This window comes from Sinocyclocheilus rhinocerous, unplaced genomic scaffold (genome assembly GCF_001515625.1).
Source record: "Sinocyclocheilus rhinocerous isolate Xijiao unplaced genomic scaffold, SAMN03320098_v1.1 scaffold2234, whole genome shotgun sequence".
NCBI lineage: Eukaryota > Metazoa > Chordata > Actinopteri > Cypriniformes > Cyprinidae > Sinocyclocheilus > Sinocyclocheilus rhinocerous.
The window spans coordinates 146,200-161,274 of record NW_015666212.1 but is presented as its reverse complement, the minus strand read 5'-3'; the positions used below and the strand labels follow the sequence as shown (position 1 = coordinate 161,274).

Sequence of the window (15,075 nt, the reverse complement as noted above, 5' to 3'; positions counted from 1 at the left end):
GTAGCCACCCAGATCCAGTCCATATCCAGACCAGATGGTGGATCAGAACCTAGAGATGACCTCTACAGCCCTTAATGTCAGCGGAGACGATGTCAACTATATCCACCCCAGAGACAGATCCCCTTTGAAGACCTCATCACCTCGACAACCATCGGCACAAGACCACAGGAACCAGCCAAGTCCTCTGCACCTGTGTTGCAGTGTGGAATTAAACCACACCATGCTGGTTTCATCAGGCCAGAGGAGAACTGGTCCCCCGACTGAGCCTGGTTTCTCCCAATGTTTTTTCTCTATTTCTGTCACCAATGGAGTTTTGGTTCCTTGCCACTGTCGCCTTTGGCTTGCTTAGTTGGGGACGCTTGACTGATTGCACAGACTCTATTGGAAGAGAACTGAACTGGATGATGTCATCACTGAATCATCAATGAACTGACTTTAGCTGGAAAAATGACTGTTTGTTATTGTCTTCTTGCATTATTATTTTTTTTTACAATTTTCCTGTTTGACACTGTAAAGCTGCTTTGTCACAATCAGTATTGTATAAAGCGCTATACAAATAAAGGTGACTTGACTTCTTATGCTCTTATGAACCGCTGTCTTTGAAATTTTAAGGATGAAAGCAACCTGATGCTCACTGTATTCCTCTGCCAGTAAAGAACTCTTTTGGTATGATCAATAGTTATTATTTGATTGCAATTACTTTTGAGGTAGTACTAGCACTGTTTTTGCCATCCTGGTCCTATTGCAAGAGGATAGTGATGACCACAGCAATGTTTTTTTTTATACTTTTCCTCATTAAATAAGATTTGGTTGAGGTGATCACCTAAGCAGTACTTCATTAAGCAGAATGAGGTGTCCCTGTGTTGGAATTCAACAGATACTGGAATGGAAAGTCATACATGTAGAGATGCTGATTTAAGAAAAATTTGGAGTGGTCTCTTAAGTTTTTCCAGAGCTGTATATTACACATACAATTTTTTTCTGTCTGCCTGGTGCTCCCTACTATTCTTGCTTATCTCCTCATTTAGCCTCTGTTGTGCTTGGCCCCAATAACTGCTGCTTGAAGCTATATTTATGGGCCAATCACTGAAGGTGCGAAGGCACCTCTTGTATTTGTTAGTTTCCCCTCTTATTATTATTCTTATTAGGGGCCAAGCACCAAAGGTGCAAGGCACCTATTGAATTTGTTAGTTTTCTTCTTCTTCTTGAGTCTTTGGCAGCCCATAGAACTGCTTGCAGGAACGTTATGCAATTTGGCAAACAGATAGAGGATAGTCTCAAGTAAGTTTCTAACTCAAACCCTCTAGTGCCACCAACAGCTCAAAGTTGTACTCATGTTTATGCTATTAACTTTTGAACTGTAAGGTCTAGAAGCAAAATTCTTTCCCCCCTGATTCCATGGCTCATGCTGAGTCGAATGCCAAATTAAATTTTTTTTAGGTCAATATTTTTAAAAATTTTAAATTGTCTGAAAAACCTATTTTTTTCTAACTTGTCCTAGATGGGTTGCCTGATATTCATAAAAAAACTGGCTGAACTGTAAACTGTTTGGCCAAAAATCACAAGACCTTTATTTGGTTAGAGTCGGTGCAGCATACTGAGTTGAACAATATCCAACTTTCACTTGTCAGCCATTTTGGGTGTCGGCTATTTTGAATTTGCCATAATGCCATATTTTACAAATTAATTGGCACCATGCCCTGAAGGTAAAAAATCATAATGAAATTTTTTTTAAAATGTTAATAACTTTGATTAGTTTTGTTTATTGTCATGAGACTTATCTTGATATATTCCTGGGATCAAGCCAAGAACATCTATACCAGTGTTTCTCAACTGGTGGGTCGCAAGACCATTCTGAGTGGGTCGCGGAGTGTACAGTCAAAGAAACAACATCAACAACAAAAAAACGTAATGCTAAATGTTTTTCTGATGCGAGACTTTTATTTTGAAAGATATGCATGAAAGCTGTTGACACTTTTTTTTTGCAGTTTAAGTAAAGAGCGCCTGAGAAAAACGTACTTTCCCGATCCTGCAGTCAGATGAGATGTTGTCAGGCTTAATGTCAGTCTCATTATTCTATCGTTATTTTTGTAACTTGTTATGAAATAAAAAGTCTCTCAGCTCAGAAAAAATAACTATCCTGTCCTGTCAGATGTTATGTGCTCGCAGCAAGTTCTCTTCAATTGCACGCGCAAATGCTTTATATCACTAAAGCGCAAAAGAAACTACGAGTATGCAACGTGTGAAATAAAAGTAAAGTACCAATAAATCACATAACTGGTACTTTGTGTTTTAGCTGGGAAGGATTTGCATGAATATATATATGTATGTGTTTTTGTATGTGTGTGTACAGAAATACACAATAAAGTGCTATATAAATGCATCATTCATTCATTCATTCATATATATATATATATATATATATCAGTGGCGTTCCATCCATATAAGCAGCGAATGCTCTGCATAGCCAGGTCATTTGAGAGAATAAGTTCACGGGATAATTAATATAAACATGATTATAAGTTGATCCCTTGTCATTTGAAATGTAACTTAAAGCTTAAAGAGTTAGGAATAAGTACGTAAAATTATTTATTTGCTTAACGGCAATCATTTTCTGTAAATCTACGTCAGTTACGGTTGCTTCCGGGCGAGCGGATTCGCCGCAGCTTTCCCGCCTCCGCTCTATTGCTATGACTCGTCAGGATTGTAGCATGTTCTCATTGGTTTGCTTGTCTGCGGCTGATTTCATGTGCGAGGTAAGCTGCCCGCGAAGCGCTAGCCCAAGCAGAAAAATGCACTGTTGCTGTCAGATCTCGATTGCCGAAAATCACATTATGTTTGATGCAAAACCAACTCGACTAAATCAAAAGAAAAAACATGCTGTAACTGCATTTTTATGTTTTCTCAAGCAAAGCAAATTTTAAAAGTCCACTAAAAACATATCTTCTTACATTTTTGGTCATAGACAACATATGCATGTTGAAGATAGACTATGCGTTATTGTCAACATGCCTAATTGGTAAATAAAAAATTTAAAAAGTTATAAAAACGTGGGCTATATAAAATTTTAATAATAAAAAAACGTCAGGAAAATAAAGAAACATGAATCCTCTGAACATTTTGGACATTAACATGTTATTGTTCCCTTTGTTTTGCGTATGCTCGTGTCACTTAGGCTAAAGTTAAGCGTGTTCTTTTTATAAGAGGAAAATGCTTAACGTGTAAATGCGTTGCGTTCACATTTTAAGCTTATCTGCATATCTCCACATAGTATATGCTTTACAATTTTGTCTTTATCACTGTCTTGGTACATTAAGCCACTTTAAGCATTTTAGAAAGTCCCCTGTTCAAGTTCTGCTAATTCACAAGCCTAGTGAGAGTCATGCTCGCAAAGAAGGTAATGTTAACTATTAAACCAACAAAATAAAAATTTTCAAAAACACACAGCAATGTGATTCTTTTATTGAGTGAGAGTCAGTGGGTTTAATCAGTGACATTAACAGATTTGCTATTCGGCACCTTCTCCGCGACCTCCTTCCCTTTTTTCGCGAAAAAAAACATACTGCACTGTCCAGTTTTCTCTCAGAACGATGATCTGAGTTACTATTGCCATTCTCAATGCAGCATGAATGACAGACACTGGTGACATTTTTCACAATCATGACAAACAGTCAAATACTTCCCTAAACTCAATAGCGGAAAGGCATCGCTATCCTGCAAGTATGGCAGATAAACAAAGCAGTTTCCCAGAACTCAACACGCCATTACGTCACATTCTCATTCTTTATAACAGACCAAGAAAAATACCCAAAATAATAATATCTTTAAAATATTGCCAAGTAACATTGCAACATGGCAAACAACAATAAAATCGGAGAAGAACTTTAATGCACCGAGACAGTACACACATCTTACTAATAAAGCATAATATGTGCAGAAAAACAGATGAGCCCAAAATATGAACTTTAAATATCACTGTCTTAATCCATAAGCGCTTTCTACATTACAGTTTTCTAAAGAGAGGAAAACGCTTTACGTTAAACGTTTAAACACATCGCGTTAATATTCTGGCTCATCTGCATGTCTTTTAGCATCACTGTCTTAGTACATTAAACCAGCATTTTAAAATGCTACAGCTGAATGTGACCCACAATCTCTGATTCTCCTCCGTGGCCATGGAAAAAATGAATATTTATAATGACAACAATTATACTTTGTAATTTAAAAGTTTCCAACAAAGAAATGGATAGACTTCTGTCAGCTTGTTGAACCCACACTTTTATTTGGATAATCTACCATATGACGGCTGAAGCAGCAGCGAGCGTCCAGCGGGCGACACTGTTTTCACGCTAATCAGGTTTACAAAACCTAAGAGAAAAAAATCTAATTATCATGCAGTGTGATAAAATAGCTTATCTTCCATGCAAACAATACAATGAAGAATTCATGATTGTTTAACTTAAAGGCAAAAACAAAACAAAAGATAAGCAGTTATCCTTCTAGAGAATGAGAAGTAACCATTGGAACGGATAGCGTATCCTGCTAATATGGCGGCGCCTTCCCGAAATGCAATGTGGAGTGAAAAGATCGTGATGTAACTCCTCATTCTCTATTGGAGTAGTATCACCTGGGTGGGAGTTTTAACGCCTATTCACTGGGAATTAAAAAAAAAAAGGCTTTAGCAGATGCAGAGACATATAGGGGGGAATCCCCCATCTCCATCTGAATATTAAGTATAACGTAACTACGTGTAAACGTTATTTGGCGGTTTTTACTTAGAAAACCATCTATATTTTTCTAGTTTTCGAATAACAATGGATAAACCTGAAATGATAGAAGGAGGATTGGAGATGAATTTAATTTACAAACAAGGAAGGAAATGTGAATACTTTTAAATCGATACCTGCCATGGTGTTTCTTATTTGTCATCTGTGATCCCTCTTTGAGTACGTCCAAAAAGCCGAGGGTCTTAATTTTATCACTCAGCATACCCGGTTAAAAAAGTCACCGCTCGCCACTGATATGTATATATATGAGATATATAACATAAGGTGGGTCGCGGCTCGATGACCATGGGAAAATGTGGGTCCCATGACCAAACCAGTTGAGAAGCACTGATCTATACTAACTGTGCCATAACCAGCCAAACTTCCTGTTTGCCATTTTGATTTTAACATATTGATACCAAACTTTGTGTGTCATTGTCACATCACTCTGACCTCACCACATAAATTGTGTGACAGTTCCACCTTTTGGTCAAAAGTGATGAACCATTAAATCATATTACTAGTGATTGCATTTATGATTTTTCAGTCATTTTGACTAAAATCATCTTAAAATGTCTTTATTTTCTCATTCTTGCAGTTGGTGTGATGCTAGCTTTCTTGATTGCTTCTGTAGTGCTTGGCCCCCTAATTGCTGCTTGCAGCTGTATTTACAAAAAAGGTTTGGTCTATTGAAAACCTGGTAACATTTTACATTAAGGTTCCCTTTGTAAACTGTTTATAGAGGTGTTCATAAATTACCAATAAGTCATTTACAAATGCATTATAAATCATTGATAAGCAGTTATAAATGCATGAATAAAAAGAGTGATTTGACACAATAACTGCCAAATAGTGAACCATTTTTAACTCACATGTTATAAATGTTTAATAAATATATCTGTTCATACTTATTTCACTCAAAACCAGATTCCAGATTTATTTCCAACAACTATCACAAAAAAAAACAAACAGCTGTGGATCATCCAGTTAACAACACAGTATTAAGAATCAAGCGTATGTAAACTTTTGAATGGGGTCGATTTTATAAATTCAACTATTATTTTCTCTTGTGGACTAAATTTAAACGTATTTTATGTGAAATATCTTATTCAGGTCAGTACTAAATAAAAAATAAAATGCATTTTGTATGATCCCTCTTATTTTGGTAAAATAATTTACATTTTGCAGATTCTGCAAGGTGTATGTAAACTTTCGACCTCAACTGTACAACCTAGTTAAATGCAGTGCTTGAAGTAGAAAAAAAGAAGTGCTGGTACCCCTCCCCTCCCCCTCCCCCCCAATTTATTTATTTTTATGTTTTATATTAAATAAGTACTTTTTAATTTTCATAATTCACAATGTAGGCTATGTGTGGTGCCACAATCAATCGATAATTAAATAAACATTTTTAAAATAAGCACAAGTCAAGCTGCGATGCCAAACAGGACCACAGGAAGACGCCAAAGAGCACTAAACCTCATGCCTTGACCTGACTGGATACATTCAGAATCGCTAAACTTCTTATCAACGCATAGCACCTCAGCCAGCCAGCGGCCATTATAAAACATTATTGCTTTTAAGCCAAATAAACAATGAAAAGAATAATGTACTGACATCTGGACGTGAGTCACTATTCTCTCCACAATCTCTGATGAAATCGGTCGTGTTTTCTCTTCATTAGTGCTGTTTTGTACAACTGTTTGAATTCGCTTACTGGATCCTCCTTGGAGTTTATCGGTTTACATTAATGATCGCAAAAACCTGCTTCTTGTCATTTTAAGGTATTGTTTTCGTTATAATGTACTGATTCAAATTAGTAATTCATTATTATTCTACTTCTCCTGACATTCATTCATTTTCCCCTCGCTGGTGAAATGATGCTGTGTGCCGTTTGCTTTAGAAAGGCGTGTTAAGGGCGGGTTTTTAGAGTAGCGCTGGTCCGACAGTGGAAGCGCAGCATTGGACTCACCCGGTTCATTAGCCCTGGCTAGCACGCACTGGCCAGAAAGTGGAAAAGCGACAACCCCTGCAGTAATAATAATAATATAATTGATAATTCCTTATATTTATATAGCGCTTTTCTGGGCACTCAAAGCGCTTTTACATAGAAGGGGGGAATCTCCTCAACCACCACCAGCTCAGTAGTCAGACAAGACTCCGCTTGCATTCATTCACACGATTTCTCAAGATGAGAGGTGACACCTCCTGGTACTGTGATTTATATACTGTTATTTCACCAGACACTGACTCTTTGACTCAGAGTACCGGCAACATGTCAGAAGTGCAGGTACGCACAAAAAAGTGCCAGTACGCTAAAGACTAAAATATAGAAGTGCCGGTACTGCATACCGGTGCGTACCGGCCCACTTCAAGCACTGGTTAAATGGATCACTGAAAAAAAAAAAAGTGTGGTGGGCTTGGATTTATATAAGGAGTTTTTTTAATGAAACTCTTGCATGTATGAATTGTTCACAGTAAGATCAATAACATGCATTTAGGTAAATTTACATTTCATGCTGACTTTAACTCAGTGTGCAGACAATGTGAATGTTTTAGATAAGATAACATTAAATTTTATTTTGTTTTTATGTCAGGTATAATTCACGGGCAGTCAGTTAAGACTGATGGAGGTCCATCAGACATCCAGAGAACAAGAAGAGACCAGCAAGATCCCAGCAGACGCACTCAGAACAGAACTGGACAAGAGCCGACCAATAGGTTGTCCATTGACATGCTCCCTGACAATATGACACGAGTGGTGGTGAGTTAATTATTGTATTACTTTTGTAACTTTTGGATCCTTGCCTTTTTCCATTTTGAATAATATCAAATTCATTACTCATTAAGTAACTCATCATAAAGTCATAAAGATGAGTACTCATTACTCATCATAAAGTTCAACCATGCATTCCTAATATTTGAATCCGAAGGAAAATTATGCAGCGCCTGTGTCCTTCCACAACCAGGCACTGCACAATATTTTGCAATATTTAAGCATGTTTAATGCTTGGTTGCTCAATCCAGTTTAGCGCCACTTATGTTATTTCCCTACACGAATCAGTGCAAATTAGTAGTCAGGGCTACAGAATTAGGCGTTGATATTCTTCTGTGGAGGCGGTGTTTAACCTATAGATTCCAGGATATGACGTTCGCTGGGCCTGGTGCCAATAAAAGCTTTTATTTCAGTAAGAAGGATGTTTTGAAACTTACAGGATATTCTTTTAGTACGATGACCTTTTATATATTAAAAACTCAAGTAAAAGTTGATTTCTCAATTCATGACCCCTTTAATATGGGAAAGGGCTGAGCTGAAGTTATCTTGTGCCTCACGCTCACAAGCCGATAGTCTCATCTGATTATATTGTATAACACTTGAATGACATTTTCTTATTAAAATGCTGCTCCCCCAAATATTATTCAACATAATAGCGTACTTTTTTCGATGAAGACGTTTGCTATAACAAAGCAAATTAAAAACCCTTTGCCATTATCAATAATTTTGTAACGAATCAGTCCACTGAAGGTGAGCGTAGTGAAGAACCCAAGTGCAGTTTATTTACAGTGATCCAAACATCCAAACATAATCCAAACAGACGAAGACTAGAGACACAGACTTGACTTGACTTGACTTGATGAGGCATGAACAGACTTGACTAGAACAGACTTGACTTGGCATAACAGACTAGACTCACCGACAGCGGGTTACAACATCAATACACGACCAAGACTATGGGAACATGATGGCTACTTATATCAGACAAGAGGGTCACATGACATGAACAAACCAATGGGAAACAAGACACATGACTAAGACAACCAATCAGAACATGACACAATGAACAAGAGAACCAATGGCATGAATACATGAGGGCAAGGGAAGCATGACACAAACAGGGACCATGATTAAACTCCAAAATAAAAGACATGAAAACATGAACAAGAAACACAACCCAAAACACCACATTACAAATTTTAAGTTATGGTGTGGACAAGACCCAGCCTGCCACCTGTGTGCAGCCCCGGTAAACCTCAGACATATCCTGGTAGGCTTGTTAGACCAGCCTGAAACAGGGAAGGTACACATGGTGCCACAATCAAGTACTGAAGTGCTTGGCGGAAGCAATAGAGACCAAGAGAGTATCAACAAACTCCATCCTCCAAAATGCCAAGAATACCTTACCAAAAAGGCAGTCCTTTCTTAGGGAAGGGGAGAAAAAGCAAGCTAAGTGTCTGTCCCCTGACGCAGGCCAGCTGAATATAGACAGGGACTGGGAAATGCGAGTCGACTTAATCCATAGACTCACTTTCCCATTCGAAATTGCAGTCACCATCTGCGGCCAGACCTGGTCCTCTGGTCAACTCCAGTAGGATCGTCATAATAGTCGAACTGACGGTCCCTTGGGAAGAGGCCATTAACGAGGCCTTTGAAAGGAAGAAGCTGCAATATGCCAACTTGGCAGCTGAGGCAGAGGAGCAGGGCTGGACAGTCAAGTCAAGTCAAGTCACTTTTATTTATATAGCGCTTTTAACAATACAGATTGTGTCAAAGCAACTTTACAGTATTAAATAGGAAAACAGTGTGTCAATAATGCAAAATGACAATAGTAAACACTCAATTTTCAATTAAAGGCAGTTCATCATTGAATTCAGAGATGTCATCATCCAGCTCAGTTCAGTTTAAATAGTATCTGTGCAATCAAGTCGACGATTGGAAATGAAGTGTCCCCAACTAAGCAAGCCAGAGGCGACAGCGGCAAGGAACCAAAACTCCATCTGTGACAGAATGGAGAAAAAAACCTTGGGAGAAACCAGGCTCAGTTGGGGGGCCAGTTCTCCGCTGGCCAGACGAAACCAGCAGTTTAAACCAGGCTGCAGCAAAGTCACACTGTGCAGAGGACTCATCTGGTTCCTGTGGTCTTGTCCCGGTGGCCATCTAGGAGATAAGGTCTTTCCTGGGGATCTGTCTCTGCGGCTCATCTAGTTGTCCTGGTCTCCGCTGACATTCAGGGCTGTAGAAGTCCTCTCTAGGTGCTGATCCACCATCTGGGCTGGATACATACTGGATCCGGGTGACTGCAGTGACCATCTGATCTGGATACAGACTGGATCTGCTGGCTACGGTGACCTCGGAGTAAGAAAGAAACAGACTAATATTAGCATGGATACCATTCTTCTAACGATGTAGCAAGTACATTGGGTTTTATGGGAAGTGTTCCCGGTTCCGGTTGTCCTATTTATTGCAGCCTAAAAATCCTTTAATGGATTTTAATATTATAAATGTGATATTCTAGGAATTATCAAATTGCCATAGTTTTGAGAACGCAGTGGACGTGGAGGACTATAATGCAATAAGAGCTTGTTCAAAGATGCTTTATTTTTCGTTAATTTAGCCACTGTATTGAATAAATACCTGGGGTTATGTTTGTTTTCTTCTAAAAGAGAAGAAAAGTAATCCGATCTAGCAGTTTTTAATGCTTTTCTGTAGGATAGGGTACTTTCCCGCCAAGCAATACAAAATACCTCTAGTTTTCCTAGTTTTCCTCCAGTTGCATTCTATTTTCCAGGGCTGCTCTATTTAGGGTGTGCTCATTATACCACGGTGTCAGACTGTTTTCCTTAATCTTCCTTAAGCGTAAAGGAGCGACCATATCTAAGATGCTAGAAAAGAGAGAGTCCATAGTTTCTGTTACATCATCAAGTTGTTCTGAGCTATTGGATATGCTGAGGAATTGAGATAAATCAGGAAGATTACTTGCAAAGCAGTATTTTGTGGTAGAAGTGATGGTTCTACCATACTTGTAACAAGGAGTAGAATTTACAGTTTTAGCTATATGAAGTTTGCACAAGACTAAATAATGATCTGAGATATCATCGCTTGGCTGCATAATTTCAACACCATTAACATCAATTCCATGTGACAGTATTAAATCTAGAATATGATTTCGACAATGAGTAGGTCCTGACACGTGTTGTCTAACCCCAATAAAGTTCAGAATGTCTATGAATGCTGATCCCAATGCATCTTTTTCATTATCAACATGAATATTAAAATCACCAACAATTAAAACTTTATCTGCAGCCAGCACTAACTCGGATATAAAATCAGCACATTCTTTAATAAAGTCTGTATGGTGCCCTGGTGGCCTGTATACAGTAGCCAGTACAAACGACACAGGGGATTTATCATTAACACTTGTTTCTCTGGACAATGTTATATGAAGCACCATTACTTCAAACGAGTTATACTTGAAACCCGCCTTCTGAGAAATACTGAAAACATTGTTATAAATTGAAGCAACACCTCCCCCTTTACCTTTTGGACGCGGCTCATGTTTATAACAGTAATCTTGGGGGGTAGACTCATTTAAAATAATGTAATCATCAGGTTTTAGCCAGGTTTCTGTCAAACAGAGCACATCTAGTTTATGATCAGTGATCATATCATTTACAAAAAGTGCTTTCGTAGAAAGGGACCTGATATTCAATAAGCCAAGCTTTATCATTTGTTTATCCATATTGCATCTGTTTTTTATTTGTTGAACATCAATTAAATTGTTACTCTTAATTTGGTTTGGACGTTTTTTGTATTTTCTAGTTCGGGGAACAGACACAATCTCTATAGTGTGATATCTAGGTGAAAGAGTCTCTATGTGCTGAGATCCAGTTTTTTTTATATCGACTATGCATTCCGCTAGTTTTTCAAATTGGTATGTTTCGCCGGGCTGTGAAGAAATATAGAGCTGAGTATCATCAGCATAACAGTGAAAGCTAACACCGTGTTTCCTGATAATATCTCCTAAGGGTAACATGTAAAGCGTGAAGAGTAATGGCCCTAGTACTGAGCCTTGAGGTACTCCATACTGCACTTGTGATCGATATGATACCTCTTCATTCACTGCTACGAATTGATGGCGGTCAGATAAGTACGATTTGAACCATGCTAATGCACTTCCATTAATGCCAACAAAGTTTTCTAGTCTATGCAAAAGAATGTTGTGGTCAATAGTGTCAAACGCAGCGCTAAGATCCAATAGCACTAATAGAGAGATACAACCACAATCAGATGATAAGAGCAGGTCATTTGTAACTCTAATGAGAGCAGTCTCGGTACTATGATACGGTCTAAATCCTGACTGGAAATCCTCACAGATACCATTTTTCTCTAAGAAGGAATATAATTGTGAGGATACTACCTTTTCTAGTATTTTGGACAGAAAAGGGAGATTCGAGATCGGTCTGTAATTAACTAGTTCTTTGGGGTCAAGTTGTGGTTTTTTGATGAGAGGCTTAATAACAGCCAGTTTGAAGGTTTTTGGGACATATCCTAATGACAATGATGAATTAATAATAGTCAGAAGAGGATCTATGACTTCTGGAAGCACCTCTTTTAGGAGCTTAGATGGAATAGGGTCTAACATACATGTTGTTGGTTTAGATGATTTAACAAGTTTATACAATTCTTCCTCTCCTATAGTAGAGAATGAGTGGAATTGTTCCTCAGGCGATCTATAGCAAGCTATCTGATGTGATACTATAGCTGACGTCTGCATGGTTACAATTTTATCTCTAATAGTATCGATCTTAGAAGTAAAGTAGTTCATAAAGTCATTACTGCTGTGCTGTTGGGAAATGTCAACACCTGTTGATGCTTTATTTTTCGTTAGTTTAGCCACTGTATTGAATAAATACCTGGGTTATGTTTGTTTTCTTCTAAAAGAGAAGAAAAGTAATCAGATCTAGCAGTTTTTAATGCTTTTCTGTAGGATAGGTTACTTTCCCGCCAAGCAATACGAAATACCTCTAGTTTTGTTTTCCTCCAGCTGCGCTCCATTTTCCGGGCTGCTCTCTTTAGGGTGCGAGTGTGCTCATTATACCACGGTGTCAGACTGTTTTCCTTTATCTTCCTTAAGCGTAAAGGAGTAACTGTATTTAAAATGCTAGAAAAGAGAGAGTCCATAGGTTCTGTTACATCATCAATTTGTTCTGAGGTTTTGGAAATGCTAGGGAATTGGGATAAATCAGGAATATTACTTACAAAGCAGTCTTTTGTGGTATAAGTGATGGTTCTACCATACTTGTAACAAGGAGTAGAATTTACAGTTTTAGCTATATGAAGTTTGCACAAGACTAAATAATGATCTGAGATATCATTGCTTGGCTGCATAATTTCAACACCATCAACATCAATTCCATGTGACAGTATTAAATCTAGAGTATGATTTCGACAATGAGTAGGTCCTGAGACGTGTTGTCTAACCCCAATAGAGTTCAGAATGTCTATGAATGTTGATCCCAATGCATCTTTTTCATTATCAACATGGATATAAAAATCACCAACAATTCAAACTTTATCTGCAGCCAGCACTAACTCGGATAGAAAATCAGCAAATTCTTTAATAAAGTCTCTATGGTGCCCTGGAGGCCTGTATACAGTAGCCAGTAAAACATCACAGGGGATTTGTCATTAACATTTGTTTCTCTGGATAATGTTATATGAAGCACCATTACTTCAAACGAGTTATACTTGAAGCCCGCCCTCTGAGAAATACTGAATATATTAAATAAAATAAATTGTAGCAACACCTCCCGCTTTACCTTTTGGATGCGGCTCAAGTTTATTACAGTAATCTTCGGGGGTAGACTCATTTAAAATAATGTAATCATCATGTTTTAGAAAGTATACCCAGTGGAAGTGGGCTGCAGGGGCTTTGTGGCTAGTTCCACTATAAGGCTGCTGAAGGAGTTGTGCATCAGAGGACAGGCCCAGCGGAGGATAGTCAGGGAACTGGCCGCTGTCGCTGAAAGAAGCAGCCACTAGCTGTGGCTGAAGCAGATGGACACAGTGTGGGCTGCCAAATGACCATGTAACTAAATGACACACACCCGGGTCTGATCAGCCTGTGGTGGGCCTGCCTCGGCTGAGGGTGCCTTGTGATAAAGGGCCGAAACACCCAATGAGGCTGGGGTACACAACTGATGATGTGTTATATTGCTGGAAACACCATACAAAGATCATTGGCAACATCACCTCAACAAAAGGCATCTTTCACCCAGGCTAAAGTTCGCACAGAAACTGGGATCTGATGGACATCAGATAAGGTGTCTCACTGGCAACATCCATGAAAGTTAAGTACACATCATGTACAGCATTACATATCATAAAAACGTCAAGGATCCCCACCCAATGACTGCAGCGAAGAATTGTGCCATCTTCATCTATCCATCTTACCATACTAGTCCTTTTCTTGTTGTTCCCCAGTCACACATCAAGCAATTGTAAATTCACGACTGATTATTGGGTATTGAGGCAAGTACCACGGACATGGATTAGGCTATGTTCCTGGATTCTTGCTGAACCAAAATCAGAGCGTAACAATTGCTGCGTCTGGCTGTGTTCTGCTCACAGTGAAGGGAAAATGTTTTATGGTGCGGCTAAATGGTGCTGAATATTGGGATCATAACACCTAGTCCTATTATGCAAACGGATGGGACATGCCCGTAGTACAGTACATGTCCATTCTGGCCACAGTATAAACATAATCACTGGGTCAGCCGTTCAGACGTTCGGCCGAAGACAGACTAGTCAGACGGGTGTTGTCGATTTGCATGGGCTTGTGGGTTGGATCTGAAGTGCTGGGATGTAGAAATTGCAGTCACCAATCTGCGCCCAGACCTGGTTCTCTGGTCCAACTTCAGTAGGATCGTCATAATAGTCGAACTGACAGTCCCTTGGGAAGAGGCCATTAACGAGGCCTTTGAAAGGAAGAAGCTGCGATATGCCAACTTGGCAGATGAGGCAGAGGAGCAGGGCTGGACAGTGAAAGTATACCCAGTGGAAGTGGGCTGCAGGGGCTTTGTGGCTAGTTCCACTATAAGGCTGCTGAAGGAGTTGTGCATCAGAGGACAGGCCCAGCGGAGGATAGTCAGGGAACTGGCCGCTGTCGCTGAAAGAAGCAGCCACTAGCTGTGGCTGAAGCAGATGGACACAGTGTGGGCTGCCAAATGACCATGTAACTAAATGACACACACCCGGGTCTGATCAGCCTGTGGTGGGCCTGCCTCGGCTGAGGGTGCCTTGTGATAAAGGGCCGAAACACCCAATGAGGCTGGGGTACACAACTGATGATGTGTTATATTGCTGGAAACACCATACAAAGATCATTGGCAACATCACCTCAACAAAAGGCATCTTTCACCCAGGCTAAAGTTCGCACAGAAACTGGGATCTGATGGACATCAGATAAGGTGTCTCACTGGCAACATCCATGAAAGATAAGTACACATCATGTACAGCATAACATATCATCAA

General features: G+C 39.2%; 1 protein-coding gene across 1 annotated transcript in view; it reads left to right on the top strand.

Moving 5' to 3' along the window:
• The window catches only part of plxdc1 (plexin domain containing 1), a 186,701-nt gene that overhangs the window by 66,158 nt on the left and 105,468 nt on the right, over positions 1-15,075 (top strand). Inside the window, exon 2 of the mRNA XM_016543461.1 lies at positions 7,361-7,527. Within this exon, the coding sequence (XP_016398947.1) occupies positions 7,361-7,527 (167 nt within the window). The remainder of the gene's footprint in view (positions 1-7,360; positions 7,528-15,075) is intronic.